A 16853-nucleotide genomic window follows, 5' to 3' on the forward strand; every position below is an offset into this window, starting at 1 on the left:
ACATTTCAGTAAAGCTGTCTATCTCGGTCTTATCAAAGCCAGCATGGTGAAAAATATTGACGGCTTGGCTTCGTGGGTAAGTGACTAACATAAGATTGTACAACATTTGCGAACATGCTAAGAATACCTTGTTTATTTTCACACAAAATTCGGGCTAATATGCTGCATCAAGTGTTTATATATTTGAAAATGAAAGATATTTTGACGATAACATCAGGATAACATCAGGATAACATCTGGTTGTTATAACGTAGGCACCCTAGTGCGAGTCCTCTTTTCGGGTGTAACAAGATGGCGCTAGTGACATTTATATCGCTGCAAAGCGTATTGTTTGCAGGTGCGATATGGCTTCTATCTTTACATTTCTGTGTCACATGTACCTACGGGGTTCACTTAAAATATACTCTGCAGTCAAGTACACTATGAATATTCAATATACAAAAATATCACTATATAACTAGTTGGAATTTTCCATTTTTATTGGGGCTGGGAAAGATGATACTAGCAGTGTAAAAAGTGTACTTGCGATTATAGTTTTTCGACCAAACCACCTTTGTCATAGTGATAGAGAGCAGAAAGTTAAAGCTTATTTTGCACGCCTTAGATATGGAATTGGGAGGAAGTGGGAGTAATAGGGAAGAAGTAGGGAGAAGTAGGAAGGTGTAGGGAGGGTAACTGTAGCTTAAAAGCTAACTGAACTCCAAGGATATTCTCGGCGTGAAATGAACTCCAAAAAAGGAACTACAGGTCAGCTGGGCTTCTCCCTGAAGGTGTGGTATTTTAGGTAAAAGAATGATCCCCAAAATGAGCTACATCATTCCAAACGGTAACCTCTTGAAACCACGTTGTACATAATGACCATCATTATAAGGTCTTTAAAATAAGGATCGGTGACGTTTAATTGGTGGTAGAGTCTGCCTGACAGATATTTCGGCTCCATAACATAAAAGTCAAACAAATCTGTTTAAAAATTGTGTAATATTTCAATATATAATATAATGTACACCCCCACGCTATCTCAAGAACAATTAAGCAACATATGTTGGGATTGTATACACCATGAAAGTACTATAGAACTTCATTATGTTTTCACTTAGATTGGTTAAATACCAATAGACCTGTGTTTGCTGCAGTATTGCAGTACTAAAGAAGTGTTTAGTGTTGTGTAACCAAGTAGTATTCAGTACTAGCACGTGATATAAAGTACTCATAAATTACAGTACTCATCAGTGAGAACTCTTATTCGGATGCATAAATGCTCAAACTCGAACTCGATTTAAAGCATATGATTCTCGATTAGGATGAGCACTTAATAGTACTTGAGATTACTTCGTGAAAAGAGAGCTATGTTCTTTTGAAGTATTAACAAGAAACCGCAGACATATGAACTATTGACTATATACTTCTTAAAATACCAAACATATTCTGCTTTAAATTGTGATGTACTATGTTGCTTTAAGTTGCAACGTCTAAAAGCATGACACATGACTGACAAAATAAAAGGGAATTTAATGCAGAGAACTGAAGTTGGTTAAAAAGAAGGCTAATATTTTGTAGTATAAACATACTATCCTTTTACGTACGACTTAATCATTAATCATAAAGTAAACATAACAGCACATGAGACAAAACTAATTATAAATACATCCTTTGAAGAAGCAAGACAATACGAACTCAAAGTAGACATCAGTGTGATGACAGAACAATAAAGTAAACAAAAAGGTATGCCTACACTTCAATTATAAAACTAGTCCACAGTCCATTGATAACAGGTCAAAGTATGTGTTCTCCTGCTGCTTTTTGGCACTTTTCCTGAAGGAGAACAATCGGGCGGATATATTGACTCTAATAGGAGTATGCTACATACAGTACTATGAAGACTATTCACCAATAGTGGTGCATTGGTATTTATTCAGGAATGACTACAGTGGAAAGTACACACAAGTGAAATGATCTTGATAGTTTGAATGAGCGGCAATTATACATATAATCTGAGAACGTTACAAAATAGATATTATAAACTGTAGTAGTTTGTGAGCGTAGGACAATTATTGAAGAGGACTGGACGAGACTTTAAACTATGTAAAACTGTTACTTGCGACTTGTCTTAAGTGTGATCACGCCTCGTTTCATTTCACCACTGACCTTTCTCGTCAGCCAGCTTCAAGGATCTATCGTACCTCTTGGTAACTGAATGACATTAACATCGATGTCCTACCAAAAATTGTAAATTTGTCACTCTACGGGCTCACATCCTCATTGTCTCTTAGTGACCCCTGTATTTTTCGAATTGGTCAATCAATACAACAGTGAAGTCAGGAATGACTGTGATAATGATCATACACTATGTTGACTTTGCGTATTGAACGTCGTCACCTAATTGTATAAGCAAATCTCGGAACGAAGTCATGTTAGCTTCATATTTATTTCATGGAGGTGACAACTAAGTGGATGACAACATTAAGTACATTTCGCAGATATTTCGTACACAACAAAATATGTTAACCCCATCTCCACTCTGCTCGAACTTTTAGAACGTTTTATATAAAAACTTGAATCAAATGTAACACTTTAGTTTTGCCTTTTTAAGATCGTGAAACTGTTATTAAAGTTGAAACGAAATGCTTTTGCTATGAACTGCAAAAGTAAATTGAGCATGCTTTGGTGCAACTCGACTGATTACGTTCCTCACTTAAGACATTCTTGCTGATAATTGTTGAAAAAGTCTTAATAACTCAATGAAATATCCTGTTTTGGGGTTTCATACCAACAATTGAATAATAGTAAACGTATTACTTGAAACGTTTAAGTTATTTATATCTATTAACTATTTTGTTGCTTATTAGGAGCTGAAAACGGTTATGACGATTCTAAAGCAATAATCAACGTTGTAGCCTGAGCGACAACGTAAAAACCAAATGATGTGCTCTAAGTTTTCCTTTAATTGACAGGTAATATACGAGGCTGGCAAAGATGGCTCCATACGTATTACGTTCTAGGTTAGTGGACACTTGACACTCGATCCATGTTTATTTGACCATACTTCGTAGCTTATTCCTTTCGGCTATAAGAAATCCACTAACCATGTAAGCTTAAAGAAGGTACCGATTTACTTGAGAGTAGGTTAATGATATTCATTTCAGTTGGTGTGAATTACGTTCACATTAATTTTTCTTTCAAATTAAGTATAATTAGCTTCTTCTGCGTAGGAAATTTTCATACAGTGATAATGTATGAGCAATTTGTATGGCGTCCTAAAACGACATCATTTATGGCTGAGCAAATACACAGTCACATATATCACATAATAAGTCGATCACTAGTAAGCACAATGCCTCTTTTTATAAGTGTCTAATGGTTTTGTTTGCAAATCTTTGCACATTTCTGCGTTCAGTGAAGAAAATTCTGAAATGTTCTGATAATTATTGACAATCGAGTTCATCAATTATTTACAGTTGTTGCTTCAAATTTACAAAATGAAACCAATATTGCAACACGCATAGCCCCAAAGGCTAAATACATCGTTTTTTCTTCATCTAAAACAATTCTAATATCCTCTTTAAAAAAACATTGTCGACATATATACTCCATATCAATATTGTCAGTGGTAATTAAGAACGACCTTTGTCATTGAAACATTTGCTAAGCGAATGAAAGAAAACACAGGGTAAAGATAATTTGAGGTAATCATAAGGTCAATGCTACATTAAGTAAAACTCATTTTGGTCTTTAACCACGAGCTCTCGTTGTCATCGACTACATGGCTATGTGACCTGTACGCGGTGGGTGCGATGGAATGCTATCATTCACATACCAAGAGGACATCAATAAAATACTAATCACATGTGCAGACTACGTTAGCCTTGTCAGCAGCATTGTCGTTAAGTAACGCATAACGATTGCCTATAAAAGGAAATTACTTTTGAAAGCCAATTCCTGTTTTCGGTAATAGACAAAGTGCGTTTTAAAACAAGCAGGTGACATTGTGAAAAACAAAATAGTCGAAATTTGCTAACAACAAACTTGGAATCTCCGTGATTAAAAGGGCAACTTCCGGTTTGGGTACCGTAGTATCTGTAAAACTTTTTCGAGAGAATACCCCACAACCACTGTTTTTCTGTTTTTCATTTTCTTTATAAGATTCTACCTCACAGTGCAAGCATTTTAAAACAGGTTGAACTAAGACGAATCAGAGTTAGGATACAAATATGAGTGGAGCTTTTAGCTGTAACAAAACAAACTTTTCACAAAAAATCTTTCCATACTACGTGTATTAGGTTTAGAAAGCTCATTCTTCTCTTTCTAGAAGCTTACAAAGCCCAATATAAGGTTCTATTTTGGTACCAGTCGTAAGGAAATGTGATACAATATATGAGGAAGCGCACAATGAGGGTGACTGTTGAAGATTTCCAGGTTTTCCAAACACAGCACAAGTTTTGTGAAAATATCAAACAAAGAGAAACGTCAAAATGGCTTTGCAAGTATACCTACATTATTGGTATTTTAGTTTATATATTTACTTCGGGTGGGAGGTGGGGGGGGGGAGGGCTGGATTGCTCTAATGGGGTTAAGGAGGCAAATATCCTAGAAGCCGCAGCGTTTACATATAGTTGGTATTGTTTTGGAAACGATTTTCAAGTGCATGTTACAAATTGAAATACTCTGAACTCATTTTAGGATGTATCGTCTTCCATGCCTTTTTTATTTGAAATATTTGAGAGCAAATAATACCCTTGCTCCTCTCTTGGCAATTTGACTCTTGGCAATTTTTATGGAGCGGCAAAAAGTGCACCCCAGTACTAGAGCCCCCCAAAAACGAGCAAACAAAGCCGATTACATTACTAATTTAATTTGCTATTGTAACGCCCCTGTACCCCGGCCGAGCGGTAGCGTAGGATATCAGGCAGCTGGAGGCCACCTGATGTCAGGGCAGGGGAAGGGGGAGGCGAAGACTAATTCTAGCAGGGCTTGAACCAATACAACTGCAAAATAGAACAAAAGTAAGTGGAATGGTGAGTGAATGGGCAACATATCGCATGGTAAATTATTCTTAAAACTCGGGGAAACATATTCTGAGTAGCCGTGGGCGTGTTCGAAATACGGGGTACACGCATCCAGAACACCCCAGGGCGTAAGACTATTCGTAGTTGCTGGTCAAAGTCAGCGACTCTTTCCAGATTTTCTTTCGAATTTCACAGCAAACAATGGAACACATGAACACATGGACATGTTATAGTAGCCAGCTATTAACCCAAATTCATTTATTTTGAAATTACTAGCGATATCATAAGAACATACACACAAAATTTGCTCAAGGAGGGGGGGGGGGGGGGTGGTGGGCGATGCCCCCCTCCCCTTCGCTTCGCACCTGTATTGGCCTCAACCCGTACGCTCGAAAGGCATGCATATGAATTTTATGCAGGATGTGGTATAACCTGTAATTGTATTGACGTGAATGCCAAGACAATCAGTAGGTGGGAACATAGTGTATGAGTCAGATAGTATTGGTTAGGTTTCAAACCCTTTACGTGTATAAGCAAAATACTGTATGCTGAGGATGATTTGGATGACGTTGGGGGTAGAAATGGAGGAAACATCATCTCTTTCCTCTTACTTAGAAGCAGTTTGTTGAACACAGTTGATCACATCAATGTTTTGAATATACCAAAAACGGACTGGGAAGTAATACCAGAAACTAATTTGGTATCAGAAACAGACAATGCTACAACAGTAGGACATCGATTGCTTTTCATCTTTTTGTTTCGTCAGTGCTTGGGCCGTTCTTTGTGTGTTCGGGATGAAATTAGATGTTTTTATTCACTCTTCATAAAATGAGGTTATTCTGCTACTACAATTTGATTCTATGTAATCTGCCATAATTCAGTATGACGTTTTCACCACAATTCATATAAATCTATTCTAGGGCACAGTTCTATAGACAGTTAAAACTAACGCTATTAGAATGGAAGTAATCTAACTAAGCTAGGATAAGATCTATATATAGGCCTACATTAAAACTAATCATTATATCGAAAGCTGCGTACGGTACTTATCAAGTTGGTTCATACTGAATATTAAACTTTAAGTTTTGTTATAGCGCGTCATACAGTATAGCTACTACTATGCTGATTTCACTTTTACATTAGTTCACGAGAAGTGTGTCCGATAATAATTTGCCTATGTTCGGTGTAATGAATTATTACACCGAGAGCAATTGACGTCATGTCTCACTTACGGTCAATGTTATATTGCTTATTCTGTGTTCCTTTAATCTTCTGCGGTAAGTAGATCATTGCATAAAGTCTGGTTTCAAACAAATGTTATATAACAAACTGCTGAACTTCTCACCTACTTATTTTATAGATGAACAAGAACGTGCAGCTGAAGCTTGCAATGAAGTCGATGAGACTCAACCATATCCGACTTTCGTATGTAAGGTGATGCCTGAGGATCCTGTCTGCCTCGTTTGTCCAGTTTATCAAGAAGTTGACGTGGAGTGGTTTACGACTGAGACTCGAATTGCGTACGGAAACTTTTATGTGGGGAAATATGACGATTTAAATGTAAACATCTGCCATCAGACGAACGCTTCTTTACGTCTGAAAAGTTGTAGAGATGAACTGAAATATTTTCAATGTCGGCAGGGGAAGAAAACTTTGGGAGAATTTAAGTTCATTTGTAAACAAGAAGGTGAGTACATTACATTGTTTCTTAGATGGTATTAGCCAATCACATTGCATTGGATCAAAAAGCGACATATATTAGCAAAAGGCACGTATGTAGCTTATGTTGGGACTAAGTTTCAAGTATACAGTTAGCTTGTTTTCTTTAACATACAATTGATGCTATATAATTAATTTTAATGTCTCTATAGACAAACCTAAAACTCAATAACATGTATACTGGGGTTTGTTAATAGTTATATAAAGTAATGAATTATGCCACTTGCGTAGTGAAGGTGTGCTGATGAGCTCTTCATATACATTTAGCTTAATATCTGCAAAAACATCGTGACAAAAACTTCATCTTGTAAAGGTACCATACAAACAACTGTGAAAAGCTGAAAATCATGTGTTTCTTCCTACCCGTACTTTGTGCTTTCAGAATTACTAGTCATCGAAAGAGACAGCGAAACGATAAAAGATGATACTCTAACCTTTAACGAGGATATTGTCATACGACTACGCTGCTTAGCTCAACAGGTGTTGCCACCGTTAACGATGGAATGGTTTGTTGATAGTAAAAGGGTCTATACAGAAAGTTTCTTCCAGTATTTCAGTGAGGAGACCAACTTTTCGATTTCACTGGAAATATACACAGGAACTATAATTACGTCTATCACATGCGTGGCCTATGGAAATTATATACAAAATATGAGTCGTTCAATATCTGTCATAGAAGGTGAGGACATTCGATAAAATTTTACTTGTTTTCATAAGTATCATTTGTACTTTGACTGTAGATTGCTTGATGACTTCCCAAAACCTATCCGATACTCTGCAATAATCGGACTTTCAGGTTATGATTTTACTTATTAACGAACCTAGTAGTTACTTATTTTCTATGCTTTATTTGTAAGTTTAACACAGTACCTAGAAAATTCACATTCTGAACTTAGAGCTACTCGTTTATGCCACGTAAAGGTATTTAACGTATCCAGTTTTACGACGGATATTAGTTTAAATTTAAATAATTATACAAGAAACATCGCCACTACAAAAATATAAATGAACATGGTATAAAAAATGTTCAGTGTTGATATGTTTTGTCATTTTGTACTTGCTTTGAAGTCAAACAAGGCGATGTACGGAAAATAAATAATTCACTGCAACTGTATTCACTATGTACTTTTCATTATATACTATTTTCAATAATTATTCATTTACTTAACTGCAGTTAATAGGATCGCAGCTTAACAATAACAAAGACCAATATTGTTCAGTTGACCAGCTAATGCATTCTAGGCAACAATAATTTCTAGGCAACAATAATTTGGATCACAAAAGCAGAATGCTTCTCACCTTTCACCAAATTAAAAGATACGTGTACAATGTACATTTTACGTACCACCGAATATACCGAATTTTCGGGATAGCTGCGAAATCGCAACACAACAACTGCCTTAAAAGTATAACTATCGAGCCCGCAGCGATAGCATGTTACATGTTGTGTATACGCAAAAACAAATACAGAAAATCATAATACTTAAACACCACAATATATCGTTTTACACATTTGTTGCGTTAATCTGCTGATATTCATCTGTAATGGTAAGTGAGTGAGAATTATCATTGCGGTGCTGTTTTTATATAATGCTCTACATGTGATCTTCAAACGTCACTCAATTCAAAATAAAACATGATAACCATGCTCTTAAATACCAAACAAGGTAGTATCATAACTAACAGCCATGTCATTAAAGCATGATAAATGAATATCACATATGCTGCAGATAACCATTGCATCGTATTCAACACAATATTTAATTGACAACATGTCCTACACTGTAGCTGTTGGAGACCATATCATTGAGTTTTGTTTTGTGTTGTGTCTAACGGACTGATCTAATGGGATGTGTGCTAAAATAGTCCAATCACTGTACTAAGTGTAATAAGGCTCTAAAGTTAGAATGGACAATTCTCAGAATTAATTGTATTACAGGAATGCAAAATGTACTGGTGGTAGCACGTTTTTGACGGATAACATCTTATCAATGTTTTATGCCCACAGTCATTCTGTAAGTTATAAATACAATCATCCTACAGGTATTTCAAGTACGTATTGTAACATTTAATTAAAATAGGGTTACTACTATACAAAAGAAGAAGGTGGACAGTTTTGTGTGCGTGTGCGCTTACATAGTCTCTATGGTTTTGTGTAACTTTGTGGCAAGACAAACGAACGATTTGTATTGGGACCACACCTACACATTTATACGAACATATTTGTAAGAATACAATATAGAATAACATACAGTCGGCCATATTTTTACTTTCCTTTTATGTTCTTTTGTGTGGTAGTTGCAATAGTATTGTACAACATATAATTTTGTCATAATTCAGATGTTTAGGTGGGCAGCATATATCTGTGTTATGATATATTACTTAGTAGGATATTGAATGAGGACAATAACTATAAAAATGGAACTGAACACTGTACTCGTCTATAGTCACCAACTAAACATCCCTTATTTTGGATATATAACATAGAAAATAAGTTGTAATTGTTCTAAAGGTATAAAACGCCATACAAGGAAGTAAACTCAACAATCTGATTCTATATATTTCATGCACATTATTCTACGAAAGCTCTTGACCCAGTTCTAACTATGAAAAAAATAGATTTTAGTCAAGTGGTTTGATGCAGTTTCGTTAGTTGTTTCCCTTAATAAGTAACATGAGGTCAACATCTAATTATTCTCCTGATTTGAGAACAATACGAATAATTTAATCAAACCCATTAATTGACAAACACGTTCATGTTGTTTTCATGACTTCAGGCATGACAGACGTTAAAAGAATAGGGCTCACATTTTACAGTCTTCGACGGAACGGGCAAATGTTTCACCCATTGTTATTTGCACCAAAAACTGACTAGTTCTTTCCTTGTCCCACAGACACTCTACATACAACACAAACTCCGGAAGAGTTACAACCACGGCAATTAGAAAACACGTGGGTCATAGCGGTTGTTGTATTCGGTTTGATTTCCAGTGGCCTGTTTGTCTGTGTTTATATCACAGTCAGACAATTTAGATGTAGGTAAACGTGTTGTTAATACCTTTGATATTTAAAGTTAATGAACAGAAATATGGAATCATTTGTATTAAATAGGCTTACGATGTCTAATGATATCGCACTGTGTCAAATATGATAAAAAATTGAACCAAGGCATGGAAGCACCCTCCAGGGGTAGTTATGAGTTATTCGACATGACTCGCACATTTTTTTTTTTTTTGTAATTACGGTAGGCATTATCTTTTCGTTCACACTTGTAATAAATAACATCGTCAGATAACGAAATGAAAGATCATAGTATGTTTAACAAGGTTTTAGTGATTGCTTATAAGCAATACATTTTCGATCGGTACATTATAATAATCAGCTTCGCCTCTTAACGACTAATCATGTCACAAAACACTTGTGTAGGGATGCTTCACGCAAAGAGGTTTTACCATTTGATTTCAAATTAAACAAATTATATAAACTAAGTTTCCAATATACATCTCATGATATAGCTCTACGATTGGGTAGTAATTATGTTACCAACAAAGTAATAGTGATCAGAATTTTTTGTTTTGTTACATACTCTCATTTTGGAGGGATTTCATTACTTCTCTGTCCATGTACATTTCCAGTAACAAGAAACAGGCAAGGGTGAGTATTATTAAGGAAAAAAAATTTAAATTGTTCATCCCCCCAATTACTATTGTAGCTCGCACTTGGACGTCTGCATTAAATGTTGTTAGTTTGTTAGCTTTGGAACTTAGTCAAGACCATCAACGTTGATAATGCTAAGCAACAGTTATACTCTGCTTTTAATTAAATATTTTCTGTTTGGTTTAGAAATATCAACTCAAGTAACCAAATGAACGTACTCGATAAAGACTTCTTAGACACCGAACAATCAAGTAAGATATATTTTCATGTCATGTCAGTTTCTGAATTCGATTTGCGTATTAATGGATTATAATACTATGATGAACGTTGATTTGATTTTAAGCACGATTTCATATGCAACAAAATAAGAAACAGATTGGGATAATCGAATAACGTGCATTTGGTAAATTCCACATGTGGCTGCACTCTCTTTCAAATGCAACAATTCTAACAATAAATAATGGTGCACTTCAAAGTAAAAAAAAGCTTTAATTTGTAAATTGTTAACAACTTGATGGTTTATTCTGGATGTCTGATGTGTATTTACACATTATTTCATTATCAAGTATCAAATACTTTATCACCATGAAAACAATTAAAATAGATATAAACTAGAAACTAATGCAGTTGTATAAGATAAAACATCGACTTTATTATTTTACAGTTAAACGAAAGAAGATATTGACAGCAGAGGGGTAAGCTATGTTCTTAATGTTCTTTACAACTGTATAGCGGAACTGCCAAGCCTAAACTAATCGACATACTGAATGTTAAACTTTATTCTAGTTACGATAATTACAGATAATTGGCATTGATATTATGGCAAGTAATGACATGGGTTATTGTGATACGAGGAAGTATTCATGTAAGTTCACGGTTATCGTCACTGATTTTTGTAGCAGGAAAGAATTACCAAAGATACCTGTTGACGAGGAAAACTCACAAAACTCGCTCAATTCTGGAGGAAGTGAACCTAGTAAGTTTATTCAAAATATCGATAGTAATTTAAATGAATCAATTAAAACGTAAAAACAGATTCATATTATTTATTACACATAGCAAGCACTAAACAAGAGATGCAGATAACATTTGGCAACGAGAGTGTAGTCCGTATATCTATAGAAGGAAATTGATACAACTGTTCGATACTTATGTCATTGTGTTATACAGTCCACCAAGAGTAAATTGTTACTGAGGGTCATATGGAGCCACTGTGTATTAATAAATACTGAGTAATTACAGGATGCACTTTCAAATAGGTTATTTGTAGTACTATTTCGTGGGTAATTTGCTTGTTTATCAGTTTAAGATATTTTTGTTCTCTTTCTCAGATTATTATTCCACAGCAGATGTGATTTCAGGAAAAGATCCCCGGATGTTGAATGAGAATGACATTTCCATCATCATGAAAATAAAGATGGGAAAAATCTACAAAAGATGGATGGGATCTATTAATCTTGCCAATGAGACCAATAAGTGTGTTGTAGTGACAACTCTAACAGGCTAGTAACATTATGTTATACAATTACTGTACTTATTTAGTTTCAGGGCCAAGGTCAGATATTATATAATACAACGTCTGTATCGATTTTTGTGTGCAACAACGGTAAATTGTTGGCAATGTGCCCCTTTAAAATATCATTTAAAGATGAGAGGGGATTAAATGACATTGTATACCAGTCCTAAACTATATATTGATTCGTGACTGTTTATGGTTCTGTTTCTAGAAACACTTTTTAGAAAGAAAGAAATTCATTGGGAGGGTTTCATCAGAAAATGTCTCGAATTACCAGCATCGAACCATCTAGCGAAGATCGAGGCTATATCCATACAAAGCAGTGAGTTGTTATTGTCCATATTTTATTAATCAAGTTATATATAGTATATTGTTAATCTATGTTGGTGGGATATAAACAAAGCGAAATAAAGTCCATACACCAATATTTGTTCCGTTTTTAAAACTCCAAGTGTGACTATGTCCGCCAAGTGGAATAAAAAGAAAATGCATATACCGATGACCTGATATGATCTTCTGGTCATAATGTATATGTGAACAAGAAGCTGATATATGTATTACCATCTAAATGAGCTTTTTTTATGCTAAAATAATTATATGCAGGACATTCTACATATGTTTACGTATTTTACTATAAACACGTTTTCTTTAACGTACTTTCTTCTATTTTGTCTCTTGTATTGTTTAAGATAAACTGTTTCTTATCAGTGAACACCTCGTTTGTGAAAGTATGCACAAAGTCTTATCACGTGACACTAAAGATGAAAAGGACTTATACTGCTGTAGCTCATTATCAGTTCCTGACGTCATCAAACATATATCAGGAATTTTGGAAGGAATGGACATAATAAATACGTTCGGGGTAAGTAATGATAGAACCTTTGCATTCAATATATAGCATGCTAAACAACGTATTTTCATATAGCTGTCTGATTATTGAGTATTATCGGCATCGTCAATGTTTATTAAAACCTATCTTTCTGTTTAAAAGATCATTTCTAAGTGAACAACGTGTTAACATTTGGTCTCATATTACCCGTTTGTGCTTCTCCACACATGAATCTAACTTATTGTTTTTTTTTTCATCTTCGTTTAGTTCCTACACCCTGGCTTAACAACGGAAAAGTTTTGCTAACAAAAGGAGGGCAGGTAAAATTGTATGACTTCTGTCTGGCTCGCGATGCACCGAAAATAGCTGCTCTGAAGAAAGAAAAGGTAGAATGTAAAATGTAATCATATATTAATTACAAGATTATGATAGCATAATGTGTTTAACAGACAACAAGATTATATCATCCAGTCAAAGCACAGTCAGCGTTATATCCTGGTGTAAGACACATCCGTACCCTTGAAAACTGTAAACAAAAATGGCCTGAGGTTTTTCTTTGGAATAGTGCTACACGTTAGGCTTTTTTAGGCGTTCAAACTTTATATCGATTTCTCAATGTTAAAACATTTTACAATTATCTGTGTCATATTAATTTATTATTGGTATAACGAGGTCTATGATGTACATATATAACAAAGAACAACATAAATACATTAATTTAGCCTTCAGCGGAATTGCTTTTTATTTCAAAGTGCCTCGATTAAATATTGAATAATAGTTTGCAATAATATGCATGACTTGTTTGCGTCTTTGTACTTAATGAAGTCAGAACAACTTCTTCTTTATTACGCTTTACCATAATTTGATAAAGTTATCCACACACTCGCTTTAACAATGTCACAATGTAATAATTAGTTTTAGAAAATATAATGTCGCCCAATGCAGCAGCAATGTTTATCTTGCAGCTAATTTAATTGTGGTTTCATACAACATTTTTTTTCATATTTATTTTTTACATAAGATTCGTTCCGTGACTTTGAATCAATTCCCACCTGAAATGTTGATGTTAAATCAATATACAGAATCCAGTGACGTGTGGTCTACAGCAGTAGTAATATGGGAGATTATGAAAGCTGGTAAATCAAACTAAATTCTTATCAAACTTTAGGCAGTTGCATAAAGAGAAAGTATTGACACTTATTCAATGTTGTAGCATTAAATTAAACTGAATATACCCATGTCACATTTACAATAAAAGGTATCCGGTGATGTTCTTAACTGTAAATATACATGTGAATATAAAGACACCTTGCGATTTATCAAATGGGATACCGGGGATACCGTCGACTTGATACCGATTGCAATTTTTGTATAAATACAATTTTCCTTCACGGACGACTTAAAATAATGTATTCATCTTGGAATCAATAATTAAGGACAATTTCTTGGTACTTGTTGCACCTCAAGCATTATGCAGTGTGTAGAAGCAACGTAGTGTTCTCGATTAATAGGGAGAATAATAGGGAGAGAAGTTAATGACAAGTTAATCAGGAACAGAAAAGACGGATTATTGAGGTACTCATCAAGAAATATTTCCGTATTAGTTGTCTGTTTTAGATTACCTCTTAACTAATTAATCACATTATCAAGTATACCATACCAGTAGTTTGACTTTAACCGCAGCTCATTAGGTTTACTGATATTATAAAAACGTGTATATGAAATTTAAATTATAACATAGCTAGAGTATATCTAATCCGCTGCCCGCTCCACATTTGATTTAGGAGGCATGGTAACTTTGGTGTTTGCTCAGTCTTCAGTATCAATGATTCTATAAAACTACTTTTGTTAGGAATCCCACCATTTCCGGTTGACCGGGAAGTTAGATTTGACGAGGACATAATCAAACCATCAGTACCCTGGCCCGAGAAGTACTTACAGTTAAGGTTAGAAAGCATTATACCTCTTCCATAATCTAGTTTATTGCCAACATGACACTTTTAATATGTTATTATAACACAACAATATAGTAATCGCATAGTGTAAAACCGGTTTGTACCGTGTTCGAGTTTTGTATCTGGATGTACAACTCGGAACATTTGGAAAAACGATTATGGAGCATAGGAAGAAGTTACTGAGTTATGTTCTTACATTTTGGTTTTACTAAGTGTATTATGCAATGCAGACAACAGAGTACAATAAGTAAGGAACACTGACTTTTTCTCCAAACAAAGATAAGTAAGTGTTTTCATTGTCGATTATGATACAGATATGTAGTCCTTTTTTTCAGTTGTTATTTTTCAGTTGTCGTTTTACTTAACCGATTGATAGCGTAAATCATTTCATAATGCCTTAATTCGTTTCAAGCATCTTGTAGTTTACATTTCATTAAGATCTACAAAGTAGATTCACATCTCGTTCATTCAGTTGTTGTCGTCTATTTCTCAAATATTTACAGAGATAAAATCTTGTTCGATTGTTGGAAGTATAACTGTTCTCTTCGACCTTCCATTCATCAATTGAGAGCAACATTCGTAGCTGTAAGTAATCCATTACTCATATAATGTATCAACCAGTATTTAGAAAGCTGAGAGTTAAAAACAATATACTTTGCTAAATAGTCTGCTTTGCCCTCGAAATATTTCACCTCAATTTTTGTTGACAAAAACGCTTAATGGACAAAGAAAGCACTATAGCTGATAGTTACTTCAAATTTAATGCTAATTCTACTTTGCTCATCCTGATTTTATATCCTACATTACGTACTCATATTATCCCTCAACAGATATTTGAGAAAATAATCACGGATAGTTCTTACGAGATACCGATACCTACGACGTATTTACCTATGAGAACCCCTGATACCACTCAACCTACCTATGCAGAACAAATCTACCATGCTGGAAAGTGAACTGGGTGTCGCAGGGCTCTGATATTGGATGTAACGGCTGGACGGTGCGGTATCTGGAATGCACAGGATGCTGTTGGAGTTACTTACCACGGTAGTTCTAACATGCTGGAATTATACGCTACGCCAAAAGGGTCAACAATACACCATGATGATGTATAACCTAACGATGGTAGTGTAAATTGAAAGACCTAACAAATTGTAAGACCTAACAAAGATGATGAAGAATATACGATTATGATGTAAAATACACGATGATGAGGTAACAACTAACAACGATGATTTAAAAATATACAATGATGATAAAATAATATACAATATATGATAAATATTAGATAATAACAACTTTAGATTGGTTCACTTTTATATGATGATCAGTTTTGGATATAACACTTTTCATGTAAAAGCTTATGTTCATGAGCTACGGAATCCTTTAATGGTCGTTGATATAATTCAGCATCAAATTCACACAAATTTCACACACTAGACTTGAGTAAAACCTGTTAGCCAATCAGCGATGTTGTATTATGCGAACCACATATTACAAAATATTAACAGCTTAAATGACGGGCTGTTTTGGAAGTGCAAGACTTTTTATCAAAGTAAGGTTAACCAATTTTCCCAGAAGTATTATTACATCATATTCATAACCAAAAGCCAGCATGTAATAACGCTGCTTTTCTCTTCCGTACCTGTTTTCAGCTCCCTTCCATTCCAGAAGATTAATTACTTCTTGAACACCGTTGTTAACCCTTAGAGTGTTTTGAGTTTGATTTATTTCCACATAATATAAATACAATGGTGAATAATTTAAATCACTAGCAGGTGGAGGTGGACAGAAGAAGCAGAGCTTTTACGAGCATTCTCCTTTTACGAAATCAATAAACGAAAGAATACAAATTAGAAGAAAGAGGAAGAAGAATAGAACAAAGAACAAAGTAAAAAGCAAGAAACAAAGAATCACTGCTTAATGATAATAATCGTTAAGTAAAATTGATTTCACTTTTCTTTGAAGCTTAAATAGTTTTAGATTCATCATTGTGTTGTCCAAACTATTCCAGATTGTATCTCCAGAATTGATAAAAAGTCGATGAGTCGTCGTAGAAGTGACTAAATTTTACGGAAATGTTGACAAAAGCGTGCATTGTAGTTATGAATGTAAAAATTCGCAGGCAAAAGTCCATGACATATTTATACATAAATAGAGCCAATTGGAATTTG

The 16853-nt window shown here is 34.6% G+C and overlaps 2 protein-coding genes across 2 annotated transcripts in view; both read left to right on the forward strand.

The window, feature by feature from the left end:
* The first annotated feature begins 5865 nt into the window (after positions 1-5865).
* The window catches only part of LOC139977301 (uncharacterized), a 52347-nt gene continuing 41359 nt past the window's right edge, over positions 5866-16853 (forward strand). Inside the window, exons 1-8 of the mRNA XM_071986587.1 lie at positions 5866-6280; positions 6364-6690; positions 7105-7401; positions 9617-9757; positions 10358-10376; positions 10566-10630; positions 11044-11074; positions 11279-11355. Of these exons, the coding sequence (XP_071842688.1) occupies positions 6223-6280; positions 6364-6690; positions 7105-7401; positions 9617-9757; positions 10358-10376; positions 10566-10630; positions 11044-11074; positions 11279-11355 (1015 nt within the window). The 5' untranslated portion in view covers positions 5866-6222. The remainder of the gene's footprint in view (positions 6281-6363; positions 6691-7104; positions 7402-9616; positions 9758-10357; positions 10377-10565; positions 10631-11043; positions 11075-11278; positions 11356-16853) is intronic.
* Positions 11797-15795, forward strand: LOC139977261 (fibroblast growth factor receptor 1-like). Its single transcript, XM_071986549.1, has 6 exons — positions 11797-11881; positions 12992-13110; positions 13746-13860; positions 14577-14670; positions 15183-15264; positions 15510-15795. The coding sequence occupies exons 1-6, from the start codon at positions 11797-11799 to the stop codon at positions 15633-15635; spliced, it is 621 nt and encodes a 206-aa protein (XP_071842650.1). The 3' UTR covers positions 15636-15795.

This window comes from Apostichopus japonicus, chromosome 12 (assembly GCF_037975245.1).
Source record: "Apostichopus japonicus isolate 1M-3 chromosome 12, ASM3797524v1, whole genome shotgun sequence".
NCBI lineage: Eukaryota > Metazoa > Echinodermata > Holothuroidea > Aspidochirotida > Stichopodidae > Apostichopus > Apostichopus japonicus.

Bases quoted from the DNA above. Each gene is read 5' to 3' on its own strand.
- LOC139977261 (XM_071986549.1), top strand. From the start codon at position 11,797: ATGGGAAAAATCTACAAAAGATGGATGGGATCTATTAATCTTGCCAAT. The intron at 13,861-14,576 runs GTAAATCAAACT...TACTTTTGTTAG, and splicing joins ATGGGAGATTATGAAAGCTG to GAATCCCACCATTTCCGGTT. The intron at 15,265-15,509 runs GTAAGTAATCCA...ATCCCTCAACAG, and splicing joins TGAGAGCAACATTCGTAGCT to ATATTTGAGAAAATAATCAC.